The 21,785-nt window shown below is 37.8% G+C and overlaps 1 protein-coding gene across 5 annotated transcripts in view; it reads right to left on the bottom strand.

Moving 5' to 3' along the window:
• ptprua (protein tyrosine phosphatase receptor type Ua) overlaps nucleotides 1–21,785 on the bottom strand; it is a 558,925-nt gene that overhangs the window by 90,524 nt on the left and 446,616 nt on the right. For 3 of the 5 annotated variants that reach the window (XM_049476164.1, XM_022682961.2, XM_022682962.2), the window contains exons 14-16: nucleotides 11,886–12,024; nucleotides 5,620–5,649; nucleotides 5,099–5,259 (exon numbers count right to left, since the gene is read on the bottom strand). In XM_049476164.1, coding sequence (XP_049332121.1) covers nucleotides 5,099–5,259; nucleotides 5,620–5,649; nucleotides 11,886–12,024 — 330 coding nt within the window. The remainder of the gene's footprint in view (nucleotides 1–5,098; nucleotides 5,260–5,619; nucleotides 5,650–11,885; nucleotides 12,025–21,785) is intronic. The other 2 variants (XM_049476162.1, XM_049476163.1) reach the window with 1 other exon arrangement.

Below are 21,785 nucleotides of genomic sequence, written 5' to 3'. Positions count from 1 at the left end.
GAGAATAGTAAATATCCCCCATCTGCACAAAAGGAAATGACAGGGAATAGCAAGATAACTTTTAGGAGATTGTAAAGTATTGGTACAACCAACACATGGTGGTGGTAGTTTTAACACATGGTTACAAGTAAGCCTGCCCAAAAAGCCTGCCTAAAAAATGTTTAAAAATATTACATTAGTCACTATCCCTATATTAGTCATATAATCTGCAGAAAAGTAAATGATAAAGCATAGCAAGATAACTTTCAGGAAATTATAAAAATATAGTACTACCAACACATGGTGGTGGTAGTTTTAACACATGGTTACAAGTAAGCCTGCCTAAAAACTAACAAAGGAAATAGTCAATATCCCCATTTGTAAGGGCATAGCAAGATATCTTTCAGGAAATCATGAGGATATAACACTTTCAACACATGGTGGTGGTAGTTTTAACACATGGTCATAAGTACGCCTGCCTAAAAACTAAAAAAAAAAACATGAGAATAGTTAATATCACCCATCTGCAAAAAAGTTAATGATAGGGCATAGCAAGATAACTTTTAGGAGAATGTGAGGCTATAGTACTTTTAACACATGGTGGCGGTAGTTTTAAAAAACATGGTTGCAAGTAAGTCTGCCTAAAAAAAATAAATAAATAAACACAATGAGAATAGTCAATGTCCCCTATCTGCAGAAAAGTAAATGAGAGAGCATAGCAAGATAACTTTTAGGAGAATGTGAGGCTATAGTACATCCAACACATGGTGACGGTAGTTTTAACACATGGTTGCAAACAAGTCTGCCTAAAAATAAATAAATAAATAAATAAATAAAAACAATGAGAATAGTCAATATCCCTCATCTCCAGAAAAGTCCATACAAGGCCAGAGCAAGATAACTTTCAGGAGATTGTGAGGCTATAGTACATCCAACACATGGTGGTGGTAGTTTTAACACATGGTTGCAAGTAAGCCTGTCTAGAAAACTAAAACTAAAAGATTAGTTAATATGGGTAAATGTAATGTCAACTTCCTGTGTAGTGATAAACCATTACTTACTACTCTCCACACAGTCTGAACTTTCCTTTAAACTCATCACTTCACTCCCTGGGGTTTGGAATCTCACTTAAACTGTAGTTCTCTCTACAGGGAACTACTGGGGTGATTGGAATGCACCTTAACTCATCGTGTTCATCTGATCAAGTCCTTCTGAAGACAGCAATTAGCTGTAGCAGGTGGATTTGATTAGGATTGGAACTGAAGTGTGCAGGAAGACGGATCTCCAGGAGCAGGGCTGGTGAACACTGATGCAGCTGCACCTTGTGGGACGGTTTCTGAGACAGGAATTAAGCTTGGTCCTGGAGTGCACTGAACATTCTGAATGCAGATTTAGCTCTGAACTCTAAATATATACTGAAGCTAGCCTGGATCAGGGTTAAGTAACTGTCGGGGAAATTCATAATCTCATACATTTACAATTACAGACTATTTAGTGAATAGAATTGACCTCAAAAGCACCTTTTGTGGTCCGAACATTTGGACATTCAGTTTGATCTGAACCAAAATAGCAGGTGTAAAGGGGGCATGTTCTAGATCTAGGACTAAAATTTGGTCTAACCCGATCAAACTGAACCATAGTTTTACACCTTTGGACTTTTTGTTTTGCATGGGTTGGACTTTAAAGCAAGGCTTCTACCATAAATTAAACAATAGAAGAAGAAAAAGAACTGCAAAAGAAGTAAAATGACCCAGACGCCAAAATACCTCCCCCTAAAAACCCGTAAATGTTAAGTATAGTATATGTAGCCTAGATAGACATAGATAATAAGCATAAATGTATATCCTATAGAGATTCTACAGATGGCATTGCAGTAGTGCGGTTCAATGTATGAAGACAACAATGTGACAGAAAAGCACCTTGAAATTTGATTGGGAAAATAAGAAATCTGAAAAAATGTATATATGAAAAATAAAATACCTATTTATCATGCTGAGTACTCGCTAAAGCGCAGACAAAAATGCTAAATTGAGGCATAAAACAGATTTCAGGGAAAGATGCAACACTCTAAAAAATAAAACTGATTTTATGGGGCCTAAAAAAAACTTAAATGTTTTGCATTATCTTTGTGTAACCTTACAAAAATTCTATCTACAGACTTTATTAGGAAATGGACAGTAATTTTTCAGACAAAAGCACATGGTGGTGGAGGTATCAGCCAAGGGTATTAGTAAGCCAGGCTAAATAAATGAGTGCACTGGTCTTCTGTTGCTAAACTGCAGTTTGTAACCTAAACCAACTCAATTAAGTTAATACGACATAACATAAAATCTGAATCTTATTTTTGGTCTAATTTCTGACTTGGACTTTTAGTTAATCGAACATCGGGAACATTATATTCTAAGTCACATCGACAACAGGAAGTGACATCAGTTGGTTCCATGGGAAGACCAAATTTAAGTTTCCTCATTAGTTTTTTTTTTGTTTTTTGTTTTAACTATATGACTGAGGAGCTCAATCTCAACACTCATTCCTGTTACCTAAATTAATTCTTATATGTTATGTGTTTATGTTTGTAATACAAATTTTGGGAAAATCACTGGAATGTGCTCAGTGTACTCATACTATTTGCATAGCTGCCATTTAGCTATTTTTTTGGTAACACTTTACTTGGATTGTCCATTTTATGGCCTTGTTGATGCTCAACTGACATTCAACTAACACTGAATTGAATGTCCATTAAATTTAACTTAACCATATGTTGAATGTAAATAATTAAAAATAGAACCTAACCGTACACCTAACCCTAACCTTAACCCTTAATCAACCATAAAATCTAACCCTACACCTAACCCTAACCTTAACCCTTAATCAACCATAAAATCTAACCCTACACCTAACCCTAACCTTAACCCTTAATTAACCATAAAATCTAACCCTACACCTAACCCTAACCTTAACCCTTAATCAACTCTAAAATCTAACCCTACACCTAACCCTAACCTTAACCCTTAATCAACCATAAAATCTAACCCTACACTTAACCCTTACCTTAACCCTTAATCAACCATAAAATCAAACCCTGCACCTAACCCTAACCTTAACCCTTAATCAACCCTGAAATCTAACCCTACACCTAACCCTAACCTTAACCCTTATCAACCCTAAAATCTAACCCTACACCTAACCCTAACCTTAACCCTTATCAACCCTAAAATCTAACCCTACACCTAACCCTAACCTTAACCCTTAATCAACCCTAAAATCTAACCCTACACCTAACCCTAACCTAACCGTAATCAACCATAAAATCAAACCCTGCACCTAACCCTAACCTTAACCCTTAATCAACCCTAAAATCTAACCCTACACCTAACCCTAACCTTAACCCTTAATCAACCCTAAAATCTAACCCTGCACCTAACCCTAACCTTAACCCTTAATCAACCCTAAAATCTAACCCTGCACCTAACCCTAACCTTAACCCTTATCAACCCTAAAATCTAACCCTACACCTAACCCTAACCTTAACCCTTAATCAACCCTAAAATCTAACCCTACACCTAACCATAACCTTAACCCTTAATCAACCCTAAAATCTAACCCTAACCTTAACCCTTAATCAACCCTAAAATCTAACCCTGCACCTAACCCTAACCTTAACCCTTAATCAACCCTAAAATCTAACCCTACACCTAACCCTAACCTTAACCCTTAATCACCCCTAAAATCTAACCCTACACCTAACCCTAACCTTAACCCTTAATCAACCCTAAAATCTAACCCTAACCTTAACCCTTAATCAACCCTAAAATCTAACCCTACACCTAACCCTAACCTTAACCCTTAATCAACCCTAAAATCTAACCCTACACCTAACCATAACCTTAACCCTTAATCAACCCTAAAATCTAACCCTAACCTTAACCCTTAATCAACCCTAAAATCTAACCCTACACCTAACCCTAACCTTAACCCTTAATCAACCCTAAAATCTAACCCTACACCTAACCCTAACCTTAACCCTTAATCAACCCTAAAATCTAACCCTGCACCTAACCCTAACCTTAACCCTTATTCACCCCTAAAATCTAACCTTACACCTAACCCTAACCTTAACCCTTAATCACCCCTAAAATCTAACCCTACACCTAACCCTAACCTTAACCCTTAATCAACCCTGAAATCTAACCCTACACCTAACCCTAACCTTAACCCTTATCAACCCTAAAATCTAACCTTACACCTAACCCTAACCTTAACCCTTAATCACCCCTAAAATCTAACCCTGCACCTAACCCTAACCTTAACCCTTAATCACCCCTAAAAACTAACCCTACACCTAACCCTAACCTTAACCCTTAATCAACCCTAAAATCTAACCCTGCACCTAACCCTAACCTTAACCCTTATCAACCCTAAAATCTAACCCTGCACCTAACCCTAACCTTAACCCTTAATCACCCCTAAAAACTAACCCTACACCTAACCCTTACCCTTAACTTAACCTAAGCTTAAAATCTATCCCTAAACCCAATCCTAAAATATTAAGATAAGTGTTTGGGTTAGAGTTGAATGTTGGGTTATATTCAATAGAGAATCATTTACTTTCACCTTTTAGTTCAATTGCATTTAATAGACATTCAGTTGAATGTTAGTTGAGCATCAAAGGAGCCATCAAATTGACCATCCAAGTAAAGTGTTACCTTTTTTTAATGTGATTCCTAATTCTATTTATTTATTTTGCTAATTATGTTACTCAAAACATAAACAGTAACATGAATGAATGTCAGTAACAGGAATGAGGAGTTTTGTCATAAATATCAATTAATTAAACCATTTTCGGCTTAGAAACCTTGTAAAAATAAGTAAAGCTTATTGTTTTATTAGATTCAGATTTGAAAAAACAAGGTTTAATTTGGAAGAGTTGCAACAAGCAAATGGCCCAAAAACATTTAAGTACTTAAATAACACTGGAATTATACATTTGACCAGCTCCATATGGTTCCACATATAGAATAAAAGTTCTAAGCAGTAAAATCATGTATGGAATATGCATGGTTAGCATGCAAATATCCTGTACACAATGAATCATGAATACGTTCACAAGCCTACTCACTCCTAGCGCTGCAGCTGTGAGCGTCCATGAAGGTGTGTGTGGTCCTCTCGTCCTGCTGGAGAGTGCTTTGATCGGCCGTGCTGCAGTCCAGCGAACCCAGCTTCCGGTTCTTCTCCTGCCGATAGGTCATGGCCGCCTTGTTCATGTTCACTTTCTTCCTCCTGCAACAAAATAAGAAAGCGAACAGAGAGAAAGAGAGAGAGGAGAAAAAGGAAGGAAGGAAGGAAAGGGTCAGTGAACAGATATGCAGAGGAAAAGATAAGACGGAGAAGAGGAGGATCAAGGGAAGGCAGTGAAAAAAACAGAATTAATGTAAGAGAGAGGGTGGAATGGAAAAAATAGCGATTGAACGATAGGGAAAGGAAGATGTGGCAACGTGGGAGAAGCGAGAGAACGGATGAAGGATGAAGAAGAGATAGCCGGGCTAATCTTTCACAGGAGGGAAGGTAAACAGAAGAGGTGCGAGAGATGGGGATGAAGAGATGAAAAGTAAGGGGGGGAAAGGGTGGAGATTCACTCACGGATAGTAAGGGTACGAATAGAAGTCCCTTCTGGAGGAGTGGAATAAATAGATAGATAGTGGAAAAGGCAAGAAAGAGAGAGAGAAAGAAAGAGGAAAGAGAGACGATATATTAGTTGGGGTTGTTAATGCTTAGATGTAACAGTCAGTCAGTAGTTACAGGTGATAAGAAAAGCATGGTGCACATTTAAATCAGCAGCAGTGTTATTTCTCACTGGTTTTTAATTAACACAGGAGCACAGGAATCCTATGGGATAAAGTGTAGATAAAATACTACACTTTAAATCAACAAGATTCCTGCGTTTGTAAGTAGCAGAAGATAACAGGTTCTATCTTACAACCTGTGCAAGGCTTCTATTTTCATGCCTTCTGCCTGCGTCGTTTTAATAGCAACAGCGCTTGTGGATACATCTTCGCCAATGGACGTGATGGTCTTGCAATGTATTGCTATCTTGGCAACGGTAAACACAGGTGCACCACTGACTGAAAACAACCTAGATAGTAAATCAGTCAGTGGCGCACCTGTGTTTTTTTGCTGCCAACCATAGAAACATGCCACAAATTTAGCTGAACACACCTCTCTTCCAAACCACCTCACCCATCAGTGTAGATTTATTCCTAAACTCCGACGCTATTTTAAGATGGCAAAGAGCATCGTGAGGCACCTTGCGCAGGGTGTTTGATAGGGTCCTTAATGTTGTTTTTTACAAAGAGATAATACATGTATTATTTATTTAGACTACATAAAACTCACTTTTAAATTAAGGTGTTTTACATTTGAGCCTTTTTTAAACACCCTGGTTGGAACATTTGGCGGAGAGCCGGTTTACACTTGGAATAAAAGTCGCAGAAGTCTGGCAAATATTTGGCATGCTAGATATCTGACAAAGTCGGCAACTGGGATGTCTCAACCATTGAAAGACTCGTGATTACAGAGCAACCAATCACGTAGTGTAAACAGAACAATGATTGAAGACTCAAAAAGTTGTGTAGTGTGAACCTGGCATAAGTGTACAGTGATTACTCAGAGAAGCCACTTCAGAAAATACCTAAAAAATCACAACTTTTGTAATTTGTCTAAATCAGTTAATCTGACATATTGAAAGACAATTCTCTATGCATGTCTGAAAAGGTTAAACAGGTCCAGCGAGTAAAAGCTGTTTTGGAGCTCAGCTCCAGAGTGCTGATTCCTGATCAGTGTGGGGTTTGCTTCAAGTGAGTCATGGTGAAAGGTCTACAGTGTGGGCAAAATCTGTTCAGTAAAGCACTGCGGTGCTTGGAGTAATGTGATTGATTCATTTTGTCATGTTACTAGCTGTTTTAAGTTCTGTATAGTTCAACTACAGCAAAAAGCATTAAAGGCTAAAATATTCTATGACTAGGTTTAAACCCTAATAGTGTTAATTTAACACTGGAAAACAAACGCTGTGTAACGGGTAAGTACTCTAATATAACAAGCAATCGATTACACAAATGGAAAGGCGCAGAATTCATATTGTGCATTTATTTTTCTCAGCACTGACATAATAACAGAAACACAGCTGGGGTTCCTGTCCTTTATTACATGGTAAATTAGGTGACCACTTGTAATGGTAATGATATGAAGCCAATAACACATATAATTGAGTGAAAAAAAGAAAATGCTTTTAGGGTTTCCGAGGTGCAGAACTCTCTGATTGTTGTGTTGGTGGAATCATAGAGAGATTACGAGTGTGGTCCAGGCCATGCCACGGCCATCTGTGACTGAGAGTCCGAGTGAGTTTAATTGTTTTTGGATGGCTTTCCTTCATTCCCCATCAACAGATGGGAAGACCGAATTGGAAGTTAGTGGGAAGTTTAACAGAAATGGAAAAGCGTTTGTTGATTATGTTGTGTCAGTGTCAGTCGGGTGACTCAGAGCAAGCCGTCAGCTTCACATACCTTGTAGTAGTTAAATTTAGGAGGGCTCAAGATAGTGCTAGCCATGCAGATGAATTGGCAAAGACTAAATTGACCCACATGTCCTCCTAAGATCTCAAATGTGGGGGTGTGGCTAACAGAGTATAGAGACCTTATTTTTAAATTGGAGGTCATTACAGCTTTCACATTTTATAGAATTATAATATCATGTTTTTGTTTACAGTACACTGTAACCAATTTCTGTTGTTCTGTTGTAAAACTGTAGAACACAAAGCATCTTGGGATGGTCTATGGAAAAAGCTGCTACTTGTTTACTTAACCATAACATCTGAGAGGGAAAAAAATAGGTGGTGAGGAAAAATGTTGTAGGCTATAAGAGCAAGTTACCACCTTTTTGTGACTTAATGCCGGCTGAGAACTGTGATTAAGTAACTCTAAAGTTTCTCTAATTTCAGTAATTTACGGTTAATTTACAGTAAAATTCTTCATATTGTTTGGATACCTGTAATTTTGCAGTGATATATTAGTATATGTTTCATACACCATAATATAAGGCACACTATCAACGTCTATTTTCTGGTAAATTTTTATACATAAGGTACACTGGATTATGAGGCGCATTATGTGACACTAGTAAGTAACAGGGGTGTTGCCATGTTTTCCTTCTAATTGATCAGGTCTCGTCACTGTGTGGCGGTGGGTAGCTTTACTAAGCTTTCCTAAGTTAAGTAATGCTAAGCTAAGTAAACAAAACTGTAATTCTTAAAAACAAGTGAAATGAGCGCTGGATATTAATCTACACAGATTTCTCTCCTGAAAAATGTTCATTTGGTTGAGTAAAGCACTTTCGTTTATCTACAGTAAACTTAGATTTCCAGATTTCCGCTAAGGCTGGGTGCAGCAGCTTTAGTGGCTAACCGGTAGCGCTAAAAGCAAGTAAATGCTTCTTAACAGAGCTACACTGAGTGACCTCGATTGTTTCAGTAAGATAGGGTGATATCAGCTAGCAGTTTGTCGCACGTAGCTTGTTTTAAACACAGTAAACGTGGAGGCTACAGTCTGTTATACTCTCCTCCCACAAGCAAAAGAGCTAGTGCTTGGCATGGTTTATTGACCAATGCTAATGCTGCTTAGCAGCAGGCTACATGTGGATAATACTCACCTTTGACCATTGAAAGAGCTAGCGCTTAGCGCAGTTAGTAGCTAATGCTAATACTGTTCCAGTCTCAGTGCTGGAGAACTAAACTGAAACTCCAGTATAACGCTGTACTTCAGTGAAGTGGCTTTACCTACTTTACCTGTAGGGATTTATACATAAGGCACATACGATTATAACGAGCACTGATGATTTTTGGGAAAATTTAAAGGATTTTAAGTGCGCCTTGTAGCCTTATAGAGATGCCAATGAAGTTTAAAGTACTTCATTGGCATCTCAAGACTCTGTATTACGTAATTCATTAAGTGTAAATAACTATTCTTATTATAATGTGCTGTATTGTAAACTTTCTCTATGCTGAATTATTGTAATTTTACAATCCTTTATTGGCAAATTTGCTCTTAAATTACTGTAAAATATACAATAAACTTTTTTTTTTAGAGTGTAATGATCAAATTGCTTCTAGAATATATGATGCTCTTCAGTTTTGTAAAACTGGTCATTCAAGGGAAAAGCAATGTTATTTTATCCTTTGTTCTGTTTATTTTTGATGTAAAAGCTTTATTTGAATCCATATATGTGTGTAACAAGCAGGAGTTTCTACACACACTGAGATAGGATTGGGTAGCTGACTGTTGGCTGTTGTCAGGGTTTTAATAAGTCAGTGGCGCACCTGTATTTCCCACCACCAAGATAGAAACATGCCAATGGTTTACCTGAACACACCACACTTCTAGACCACCACGGCCATCAGATTAGATATATTCATAAACTCCGACACTATTTTAACATGGCGTAAAAATAGACAGGGTGTAAGATAGCAATGAGCATCACAATGCGCCTTGTACAGGGAGTACAATAGGGATCTAAAAATGATCTATTATAGTCTGGTTTGTCAAACTGCAAAAAAAAGGTTACGTTCTGGATTCAACTGTGAAATTGAAAACTATTTTTTATATGATATTAAAAAAAATTAAGTGGTAACACTTTCTATGAACGTCATCTCTATAAGACTCTATAAACATACTCATAACACATTATAATGCATTCATAAGGCGTTTTAAACATGGCTATACATATTCATAAAAATGTATAATCCATCATAGCCATGTTTATTATGCCTCATGAACTGTGATTATAATGCATTAATAGCTGTGTTTATAACATGTTGTACATCAATACCAAGAAACTCAGTCCCAGCTTACAGACTGTATTATGACTAAAAAAACTCCCAGCTTATAAACACACCCTCAATAATCCTATTATAGTGTATTATAACAGGTCTTTGTGCACTCTAAGTAAAGTAACAGACTTGCATTGTTTGACTAGATTATTAACGATAGATATATAATATTTTAACATATATATTATAAGCATAGCTTATAATGTATTATGATCACAAGTCATAATGCTTAATAAACATGCCTATAATGGGTTATTTATGTGGGTTATGTTCGTATAAGTATTTACAGCCATGTTTATAATACCTTATGAATGCATTATAATATGCTATGAATGTGTTTATAGAGTCTAATAGTGATGACATTCATAGAAAGTGTTACCGTTTCCCTCTGCAATGTAAATTCAATTGGTGAATTTGAATTTTGAGGAGTACTTTTGCTAGTCTGATACACGGCTACACCGAGCCGAACGTTTTCACGCAAATCCACATTACTGCATCTCACGTACGAAGCCAAGTCATCTGCAGCAGAGTCAGGCTTTAAGCGGTGAAGAAGAAACTCTTGCTTTCGTGGGTGGGTGGAAATTCATCCAAGGGGAATGAATGCCTGTGAGCGAGTTGTCATGATTAGGCTGCGCCTCTTGACATTTCGAACTTTTGGCTCCTGTAGGGCCAAAATGTGATGGTGTCACAGCAACTGACGTTTTTCCCGAGCCTAGGGACATTGCTATCGTTGACCTACCATGACTGCAGAGACAAGACTCAACTCGATTCAAGGACCCGGAATGATGAAGCCAAAATCATGCACATAAACACAGTATAGCACAGAGTGCAAGTCTTAGATAAACACACAACAAAAATGTTTAGGAAGATCTTCCTCAGCAGTAAATGTGTTTTTGCCTATAAAACAATGTACAGCTCTGGAAATAATTAAGTAACCAGTTCAGTTTCTGAATCAGTTTCTCTGATTTTGCTATTTATAGGTTTATGTTTGAGCAAAATTAACATTTCTCCCAAATTCCAATTAAAATATTGTCATTTAGAGCATTTATTTGCAGAAAATGTGAAATGACTGAAATAACAAAAAAATCAGTATTTGGTGGAATAACCCTTGACTATAATCACAGTTTTCATGCATCTTGGCATGTTCTCCTCCACCAGTCTTACACACTGCTTTTGGATAACTTTATGCCTTTACTCCTGATGCAAGAATGCAAGCAGTTCAGCTTGGTTTGATGGCTTGTGATCATCTATCTCCCTCTTGATTATATTCCAGAGGTTTTCAATTTGGTAAAATCAAAGAAACTCATCATTTTTAAGTCGTCTATTATTTTTTACAGAGCTGTTAATGTAGATATAGATAAAAATAAATGATCAGTCCTGACTCTGTCAGTCTGCCTGCTCAAGACTCAAATTCCCAGCATGCACTAACACTGGACTTCCCTGACTCCACTGATCACCTAAGGCGCCGGTGTTCCTGCTCTCCGAGTTTCTAATTGGCTTCACCTGTCCTTTCTAGTATTTATACCCCTCTGTTTGCCCCCTCTTTGTTACCGACCCTTTTTGTATCTCCGTTAATCGTCTCTTGCCTTGCCCATTCTATTGATTACCTGTTGCCGACTTTTGTATTTGTTGGTCTCCATGACGATGCTTTTCCTGAATATGTTGTTTACATTTGCTGCTATTTTGTTACTGCCCTTGCCTGTCCCTCCTAACTCTTGTAAGCCTAGTCCCTTCTGTAATAAACTTTGTCATTTTTAGCTCTTCTTCTGTAGTTTAATGACATCAAATCACCTGCTGTGTTGTTTTGGACCAAACTAAAAGTCCAAACCAAAGCTGGGCTCAACAGTTTTCGAACATCCCAATGCAGATACAGAGCTGCTTAATAAAGAAAAGTTTGACCTAATTTTGTACACTAATCAGGCGTTTTTCAGGCTTTTTTTTTAATGAAAAAACAACGCAGATTAAAAAAAATAGCATTAGCATTGTTTTTGCACGGTGCTCTACTTACATACACATCTGCACATCTTACCCCTTCTTGACGATGATGACAATGGCTCCCAGCAAGAGTATAAGGACCACTAGTCCTCCAGCGCAGGCTCCTAGAATCAGCCCCATGTCTTCAGCATGCTGGGAGACCTCCAGAGCATGCTTATGATCCTTACATGCACCTGAGAGAGAGAGAGAGAGAGAGAGAGAGAGAGAGAGAGAGTTTGTGTTTATGAAAGTTCACATCTTCTCTGAACTGATTCAGATTACCTTTTTTAAACTTTTACTACTTTTCTAGCTGTTTGTGAAAGTTAATAAAAGCACAGTGGTAGAACAATACAACACAAACACTGTAATATAAAAAAGAAATATATATTGCGAGCAGTGCAGCAGAACAGGCCATTTTTCTTAACAACAGAATATCACGCTTTCTCTGAATTCCTGCACTTCTCCAGCTTGTTTGTGATTTTCTTTTGCAGTTTCGTGTTTTTATTTTCCCGAGAAGCCTAGTACAACTTTTTAAATTGACCCAAAAACTGATCTACTGTCAGAAATGCCCCAGTTAAGTAAGCATACAGTTCACCAGTCCAGTTTCACCTTAAACACAAGTGCAGAGTTACAGTTCTGGATTTTCCTTCCCCTGACCAGAAGAACATCACTGGCAGAACCTCAATGTGATACAATCTGAGGGAGTCACAGAACTGCCTGCCATGCAATTTCTTAGTTCACACTTTAGGGCTTCATTTCACAACAGTTTCCAATTATCAAAGCAAGAAAAACAAAATGATATCCTAAAACAGTATAGAAGAATCCCCAACCCATCATGCTGGTTAAACTTGCTAAGCTGGTAGACTAGCATAGCTTTTAAACAGCATATGGTATGTTTTTGTTTGAGCACATTTAGCACTGTTGCCTCCCATTGCTGGGGTCCTGGGTTCAAGTCCCTATCTGGGTGGAGCTTCCATGGTCTCCCTGTGTTTGTGTGGGTTTCCTCCAGGGACTCCAGTTTCCACACTCTAAAAAACATGGAGAACAGGTAAATTGGATACTCTAAATTGGATAAAACATTGCCCCAGATGTGTAAATGTTTTGTGCGCCCAGATATGGATTGGCACTCTGCGCTGGGTATCAACTCCTCAGTGCCTGATGCAGTCCTTCAGGTGGATGGACGGTAGTTTCCGGTTGAGTGTACGCTGTGCTCGATTGGCTGCTGTAGCTGTAAGCATTCTTGAGTGGCAAAAAGGTGCTATATAAGTGTAATTAAGTATAAGTGTAACCAGCAAGATGAGCATCAAATCAAATGCAACATATTCAGGGCCGGTTTTAGTTTGTTGTGCTTTGTTGTGTCCTCCACACTGTAATTCAGTGTAAAGCCAAATGTGCGTTCCTTGGTTCAAAAGAGTCATTTAGTAACAGTTTGATTTGTTTGTTTTATAGGAATCAAAATTCTGCCTTATGCAAAACCAAATAGATTTTTTTTATTTAAGTTTGACATCCCAATACTCCAAAATGCTACAGTAATATTATTTGAACAATATACATTAAATACCTGAGAATGGGATTATGAGAGTTATTAATTTAGTGGTAATAACGATGACAACTATTTGAATTTAATGTTTTTATTATTTGAATCAAACATAATTAATACTATTACTTAGTGGTATATTTAATACTTCAGTCATGCCATTTGATAATTCTTAGATTTTTTTTTTTTTACACGAGTCTAAATTCTGGTCTATAAACAACAGTTTTAGAAAAAAACTATATTTTTTTCTAATTTTGTCATCTCATTACTTAAAATTCCTACAATTTGATAGAATCTTGATTTTCTTCTTTAATAAGACTATAAGGACTATACATAGTATAATGTTTATAATATAGTGGATTAAGGATGTGTTTTTTTTTTAGGTAGAGAAAAATTGGCTTTTCCAAAATGTTACACTATTCTTCAGACAGGTAGTTGTTTTTCTGACACTATTTGTTCATTCAATCTGGTTCAATTATGTTTGTTCAACTGTAAAACTTGTTTATTTATATTTTCAGTCTATTTTTCAGTCTGCATGAGAAGTGCAAGCAGCTTCTCCCCCAGCTCCGCTGTGCATGCAGCTACCGTAATACACTGATTAGATGCACACTCCTACTGTCGCACAGATTCATCATTTTCTCAAGCAAATATGTTTTTTTTGTATTGCTTATATTAATAACACGCTTTTCATACTTATATTGTATGATTACTATTAATATGATGACTTTTCACAAGCCTGACTTTTTTGGACCAACACTGAACATGTTGTTGGTCAAGAGCTGGTTAGAGCTTGTGTATGTTTTTGCTGTTTTGACCATTTTTTGACCATTAAAAAAGCTTCTTAGATTACCTGAAACCTGCTACCATTGACTGGTATTAAGGGTTATTTTAAAAAGGGATGAAATAAAAAATGGTGACTTGTGTGTAGAAAATAGCAACAACTGGGAAAAAGCCTCGGGTCAAACAACTACACTCTTAAAGATAAACTAATGTTTCTAATGGTTCAATGGTGATTCCTGGTCCTGGTTCCCCCCTGCACTGCATATTTTATGCTTTTCCTTCACCCATCACACGTGATCCACTAATCAGCTCATTAATAAACCTTGTTTAGAGTTGCAATGGGTTTGTTAAAGAAGAGAATCATTGAAAAATTAGCCTGATTAACACCAGGATTGAGAAACACTATAATAGAAGAACAATAATCCTTTTAGAACCATGAAGATCCATCTTTTTGAAAGAGATATGTGACTGCGAAGAATGTTTTAAACATCTGAAGAAGCAACATTTGATATACAGGTTCTTAACCAACTTATAAGGCTTTCATATTTGCACTTATCTCAATATTACAAAATGCTTCTTTATGAATCCAAAAGGTTTAAGAGAGATACGAGCATCAACAAAGTGGTCCCAGAGCTGAACCAGCAGCTACAAAAATGAAATTGACACAAAATAGGTTTTAAAAAAACTCTAATTAAAGTGGAATTGAAAAAAAAAAATATTGCGATTGCCCTTCATTTCTACTCAAAACAGCCATTAGGTCCAGATTTTTCCTTTTCCCGCACCACAAAAATATCTGAAAGCCTATAATGAACAGCAAATTACTGAAACACCTTGACTCCTGAGCTTAATTACAGCTTCCATTGTTTTCCATTCAGACTTGCTTTCAGTTTTCTTTTTTTCTGCAGGGAGATTTTCCCACACCTCCAGTGTTTAGTCTTAGAAGTGAAAAGTATTTTTTGTATTTTACCATCCAATCAGTTCCAAACACATTCAATAATGCAGATAACTGGACTAAGAGCAGCACTACAGTTTAATTTAATATAATTAGCTTATTTATGTTTGAATTCCGCAGAAAGTGCTTCTTGACCAGCTTGACTAGGAAATTTCTGGTGTATTGTTATCTTGGCAATGGAAAACACAGGTGCACCACTGACTGAATACAACCTAGACAGACATCCACATTCACATGTTCACTGTAATCTTAAATAATGTTAATATACTGCATTACCAGGCAATGTAAACTTGGTAATGTGACAAATTTAGGTAAAAAAAATATATATCTTACAGCCTGCACGTAAGGCAAGTCATGATGCTCATTGCTATCTTACACTCTGTGAACAGTCTTTCTTCACGCCTTGCACCTGCACCGTTAAAATAGCGACAGAGTTTACGAATATATCTACACTGATGGGCATGGTGGTCTGGAAATGAGGTGTGTTCAGGTAAATTTCTGGCTTATTGAAGCCTTAGCAGCGTAAAACAGGTGCGCCACTGACTGATTAAAACCCAGACAACAGTCAACAGACAGATGCTCATTGCTATCTTGGTAACACATGTGAGCTATACTTTTAGCACGCATACACCCCCACTAATTACACACATTTAAATGACTTTAAAATCCCATATTCAGCTGTTTCTATCCTTCTGAAGAGAAGGAAAGAGATAGAAACAGAAGCCATACTCACATCAAGCAGAAATGGAGGGCATGGAGAGTTATTTGTTGACTAATCAACTAATCAGAAAAATAATCGGCAGATTATTCGAATACGAAAATAATTAGTTGCAACCCTATTCACAATAGCAAGGATCAAACTCCTATTGATCACAGAAATAGCGGCATTAAAATTTGGAGATTAATTGCATGCCATCACTTACAGTGTATCACAAAAGTGGGTATAGTAAAAGTTTTCATTGGAAAACACTGACAAAATGACACAATGTAAAGTAGTCTGTGTGCAGCTTATATAACAGTGTAAATGAATTTTTCCCTCAAATTAACTCAATATACAGCCACTAATATCTAAACCACCGGCAACAAAAGTGAGCACACCCCTAAGAGACTACACCCATAAATGTCCAAATTGAACACTGCTCGTCATTTCCCACCAAAATGTCATGTGACTGGTTAGTGTTACTAGGTCTCAGGTGTGCACAGGGAGCAGGTGTGTTCAATTTTGTAGTACAGCTCTCTCATACTGGTCACTGAAAGTTCCAACATGGCACCTCATGGCAAAGAACTCTCTGAGGATCTTAAAAAACGAATAGTTGCGTTACGTGAAGATGGCCAAGGCTACAAGAAGATTGTCAACACCCTGAAACTGAGCTGCAGCATAGTGGCCAGAATCATCCAGCGTTTTAAAAGAGAAGGGTCCACTCAGAACTAACCTCGTGTTGGTCGTCCAAAGGGAATGATGATGGGAATGCCATGGTCTGGGGCTACATGAGTGCAGCAGGTGGTGGGGAGTTACATTTCATTGAGGGACACATGAACTCCAATATATACCGTAAAATACTGAAGCAGAGCGTGATCCCCTCCCTCTGGAAACTGGGTTGCAGGACAGTGTTCCAGCATGATAATGACCCCAAACACACTTCTAAGATGTCCACTGCTTTAGTGAAGAGTCAGTGTTTCCCATGAAAAGATATAGTTAAATATCTGCAGAAATGTGAAGGGTGTACTCACTTTTGTGACACACTGTACGCACATTTACAGTGTTTTTTTATGTTAAAACCAATATTTTAAACTGAATACTAAAAGCAACAAGCAACCAAGACCAACATGGCAGCATACTGTAGCAGTAATATGACCCCTTCATTTAGTCCTAGTCATTACCCAGCAGGCAGCTGCATAGTTGGCCAACTGCAGCTAAGCCATTGCCCCTTGACTAAGACATGTATGTAAGTAGTGCATAATTATACTGTTGATTTTGGCATAATTTTCTCAATAAAAAAAAAGAACAAACCTACGCAGTATAGCTCAAAAATGACCCAAGTAAAATGTATTAACTAAATGTAAGTACTGTACTGTACTGTACTTACTACCCGCCAGCGATGATAACCCCCTGACTGTATCACTCTTAAGGTTATCAGAATAACCTGCCGAACAGAATAGCCCCCAGCACTACAGCGCTACAGCACTACAGCACACACACTCGCACATGAGGAGGGCGAGTTAGCTCAGCGCTGTGAGTTAATCCTTTCAGGGGTCCTGCAGAGCTCAGCCAGAGAAAGCGAGTGAGCGCAGGTTATCAACTCAACACAGCTGATGATCCAGCCACAGGAGACAGAGGGCCACCAGGGGAAAACACACACAGCGAGAGAGAGCAGACCCGCTCCGGCTGGAGAGGACAGGGAACCCAGCTCAGCTGAGTTCTGATGGACCTAGGCCGGGGACGTCCAGATCCCAAAGCGCAGCGGCTTGGATGGACTTTATCATCTGCAGCGTTCAGCTCACCTGGCCTCCACACTGACTGATGTTACTGAACCCTGTCAATGAACACGTCTGCTCTCTAACAACGACCCCAGCTTATGTGCTTAACACTGTTCAATACTACTGACATGCCTTATACTTATAATTCAATTATATGGCATGGTGCTGCCCTCAACAAACTTCCTTTTTGGTTATTAAACCCAGAATATAACCTCTTTCTGAGCATATCTTCATATAAGAGTAAGCAGTCAAATAAGAGTAGGTAGGTAGAAGTTGATTTGAGATTTTGATCTGAAGGTAGAGTACTCCAGCCATATGGTATTGATTACTACCAATTAGTAAATAAATCTATTTGGCAACAATATACAGATTACATATTTGTTGGAGAAATGATGCTAATAAAGCTGATTCGTGCCATAGAGGCTTAAACATACAGCTCTGAAAGAAAATAAGAAACCACTTAAAAAATATGAGTGTCTTTGATTTTACCACATTGAAGATCAAGCTGAACTGCTTGAATCTTCGCACCAGAAGCGGCATAAAGTTATCCAAAAGCAGTGTGTAAGACTGGTGGAGGAGAACATGACGCCAAGATGCATGAAAACTGTTATGAGAAATCAGGGTTATTCCACTAAATATTGATTTCTGAACTCTTAAAACTTCATGAATATGAACTTGTTTTCTTTGCATTATTTGAGATCTGAAAGCTCTACATCTTTTTTTGTTATTTCAGCCATTTCTCATTTTCTGCAAATAAATGCTCTAAATGACAATATTTTTATTTGGAATTTGGGAGAAATGTTGTCCGTAGTTTATAGAATTATAACAACCCTGTTATTTTTACTCAAACATATACCTACAAAAAGCAAAATCTGAGAAATGGATTCAGAAATTAATGTGGTCTCTTTTTTTTTTACAATTTTTTTACAAAGCTGTATCTTATCTGGGTAGTAAAAGGATGCAAGTATATCAGTAGGATTTAGGGACCTATTTTAGTGATCTATAGGTGATCCGTCAACTGTGCACAGTGCAGCTTGATGTAGGTAGTGTCAGTTTGTCTTTGCTATCGTAACAACAGGAAAAGTGTGCATTGCCCTGCTTGAAACACACAAAAGGCAGGCACGAATTCTCTTCATTAATCATGGGGCTGTTTTGGGCGTAACATGGCAATGAATTCACAGCGAGTCACTTGCCTCACATTCCCTTTAAAAACCAGGAGCGCTCTGACATTGGCTCATTGCTTTTTTAGGGGCACAGCTACCTGGAAGTGTCCAATGGTTCCATTTCAGACAGGTGTGCACCTGCATTGACAATTTACTGCCAAGGTAGCAATGAATGACTGACTGATGACGTCTGATTAGGTTGTTTTCAGTCAGTGGCGCACCTGTGTTTTCCAGTACCAAGATACAAGCAATACACACGAAATTTACCTAAACACAATTTTACTTCCAGACAACCACACACATCTTTGTAGATTCACAAGCATTTTTTGCTATTTAAATGAATTATTGAAATTATTAAAACATTAAAACAAATGAATTTTAATTTGAGGCCTGCTTTCTCCACTTTTCTGAAGTAATACATGAAGTAATCACTGTAGCTTAGTGGTAAGGTATTATTAAATAACGTATGCATTGTATCAACATTATACTCTTTAAAACTGACATGAATAACAAGTTATTTGATTATCTAAAATGACTATTTCTGGGTTTTAACTTAAAAATGTTCATTAAAATGTCTTTCTATACATTCCATAAATAGAAAGAAGAGGCAACTGCAGGAGGAAATTCCAACATTGTATTTCCAGAGTGTAATATTCTGAAAGGATCAGGGAGCATTTCGAGCTGTTACTCAGTTTGCTGATACAAGCAACATTGATTGCTAAGTTGAATCCTTTTGTTTTTGTGAGATTTTGAAACATTTTGTAAGATTTCATTAAATGAATATCATCAAAAAAGAGGATCGTGTTTTTTTGGCTTGGATACACATGTAGTATCTTGTCATTCTGTCCTTTATGAAATGGTTGAGCTGTTAAAGAAGAGGGATCAAGAAGACAATGGATCAATAGAACTAAGCAGTGCTTCTGGTAACATTTCTCCTGTAACCGTCTACAGAGGGCAGAATAAAAAAAGGAAGTCAAGAAGTTGGTCCTTAATTTTCATTTAGACTGTTGTTGGGGTGTAAGGTAGCAATGAGCATCGTGATGTGCCTTGTGCAGAGTGTGTGAGAGGGCCCAAGATCTTAAATTCTCAGCCATTGAAGTCTGAAATGTCCATATTTGAGGGAGATCCATTGCCAAAACTGTTTCTACACCAGCTTAATGAAATCTGAGGCTACTGGCAGACCGAAACCAGCCTTGCTGTTCAGGAAAGCTTTGGTGCAGGTGAATGACACTGACACAAACAGAACTGAATCCAATGAATCAGTCCATAGACCCATAAACAGCATTGGCGTCTTCCTCAGATTCATCCGCAAAGGCACCTGCTTATCCTCTCTCACGTTAACCATCACGAAAATAGATCCGGCTGGTCCTGAACCAATCAGACTAGTGCTGGCAGCCATTTCCAGCACTTGCCTCCTGCTTCCCTGGCGTCTCTCTCTCTCTCTCTCTCACCGCCTTGATTTTTCACCATGTAAATCCAGCCACTTTATCCGTGAGTCAGGAGGAAAAAAGCAGCATGAATTCTCTCTTCAGATTAATGCGAGCTCCTGCCATGCTTCCAAAAGCAGAAATTGCCATTTAAAAAAGCCCAGAAATGGAGCTGCATCATTGCACCATCTGCCAAGGGAGCACTAATTAAAAAGTGCTCGATGGGTTGGATAAATAAGCGCATGAATAAGTGAATACGAGAAAGGAGATGAATTAAGTGTAAGGAAGCCACGCTTTCCGCATTAGGTGGCTGTTGATTCATGTTTTCAGCGCCCTGCGAGCTCTATAGCAATTGGAGTCAAGGTAATGAGTCAAGAACTGGTAATAGAGGGCAGAAAGGAATAGCACTTGCTAGGCGATTAGGTCAACAACCCGCTACCCGAGCGCTGGCTCAGAGAGAGATGTCTGATTTCTAATATAAGGCTGTTATTTCATCTTATTTAAAGAATGGAAATTATTTAACCAAATATTTTACCAACCCATTACTATCCCTTTTTGCTCCATGACTCTATTACACCCAAAGTATTACTAATCAGTAAATATATGCAAAGCAATGCAAACTGGCTGACGAATTTATTCTAAATTATTCTAGTTGGAGGGAAAAAAAAGTAAGGAACTACTAGTGGTTCTGGAGAGTTTAAGATTTTAAGAACAAATATTATTTTCTAAAATACAGATATCAATACAAATATAATCATTGTTCCATTTTACTTCAGAAATCTACCTAAGAGGTAGGAAACAACTTTAATTTTTTTTTTAAATTGATCATTTTATAACCCAAACTAAACACACAAAGATTTTGATATCTACCAATGCTTTCTTATTTGGGATTTGTTAAATATATAAGAACATCAGGCTTAATCATGATAAACACAAAGCTGTGAACAATCCTGCAGCTTCAAAACACTGTTACGCCTGGTGCAATATCCAGTCACAGGACTACACTACCCAGAATGCACCATTCAGTGACTCTCAGGATCATGTGACTCCTTCAGGAAGTAATTCGCCTGAGTACTAGCACGAGGGGAGCCAGGTTTAAAGACTTCCCAGAACTCAGCTCCAGTGCTGAGTATTGTTTTGGTTCATCCAGCATTACAATGCATTTCTCATTGCCTTTGTTTGACCTCCATATATCACCTCCATGGCTTCCTGTGTACCGAACTCTGGACTGTGTATTTCGACCCTGGTATGTTTTCTCCTGTTGGCTCCTGTTCACTGGTATTGACCCTGCTTGTTTCGACTACTCCCTGTATTACTCCTTGTCTGCTCTTGTCTGAGTATTGCCCAAATATAACACACCACATCATGAATATGTTTTAGACTTTCAAGAATAAAATAGCATTTTAACTAGAGATGTTCCAAACCAGGAATATTTTAAATTATGGATTTGGTATTGGCTATTTTAAGATCCTTTGTTTGTAGAGGTACAGCAGGGCTATAGGTGCTATAGTGAGTGTCAGGACTGGACAGAAGTCAGACACAGGCAGATAAAAAAAAAGGAGAGAGGCTTTATTTACAAGACTAGGATAAATGCAAAAACAGGTACATACCCAAGAAT

The sequence above is a fragment of the Astyanax mexicanus genome, chromosome 3 (genome assembly GCF_023375975.1).
Source record: "Astyanax mexicanus isolate ESR-SI-001 chromosome 3, AstMex3_surface, whole genome shotgun sequence".
In the NCBI taxonomy this organism is placed as follows: domain Eukaryota; kingdom Metazoa; phylum Chordata; class Actinopteri; order Characiformes; family Acestrorhamphidae; genus Astyanax; species Astyanax mexicanus.
The sequence above is the reverse complement of the archived record's forward strand: the minus strand, read 5'-3'. Positions and strand labels throughout refer to the sequence as shown.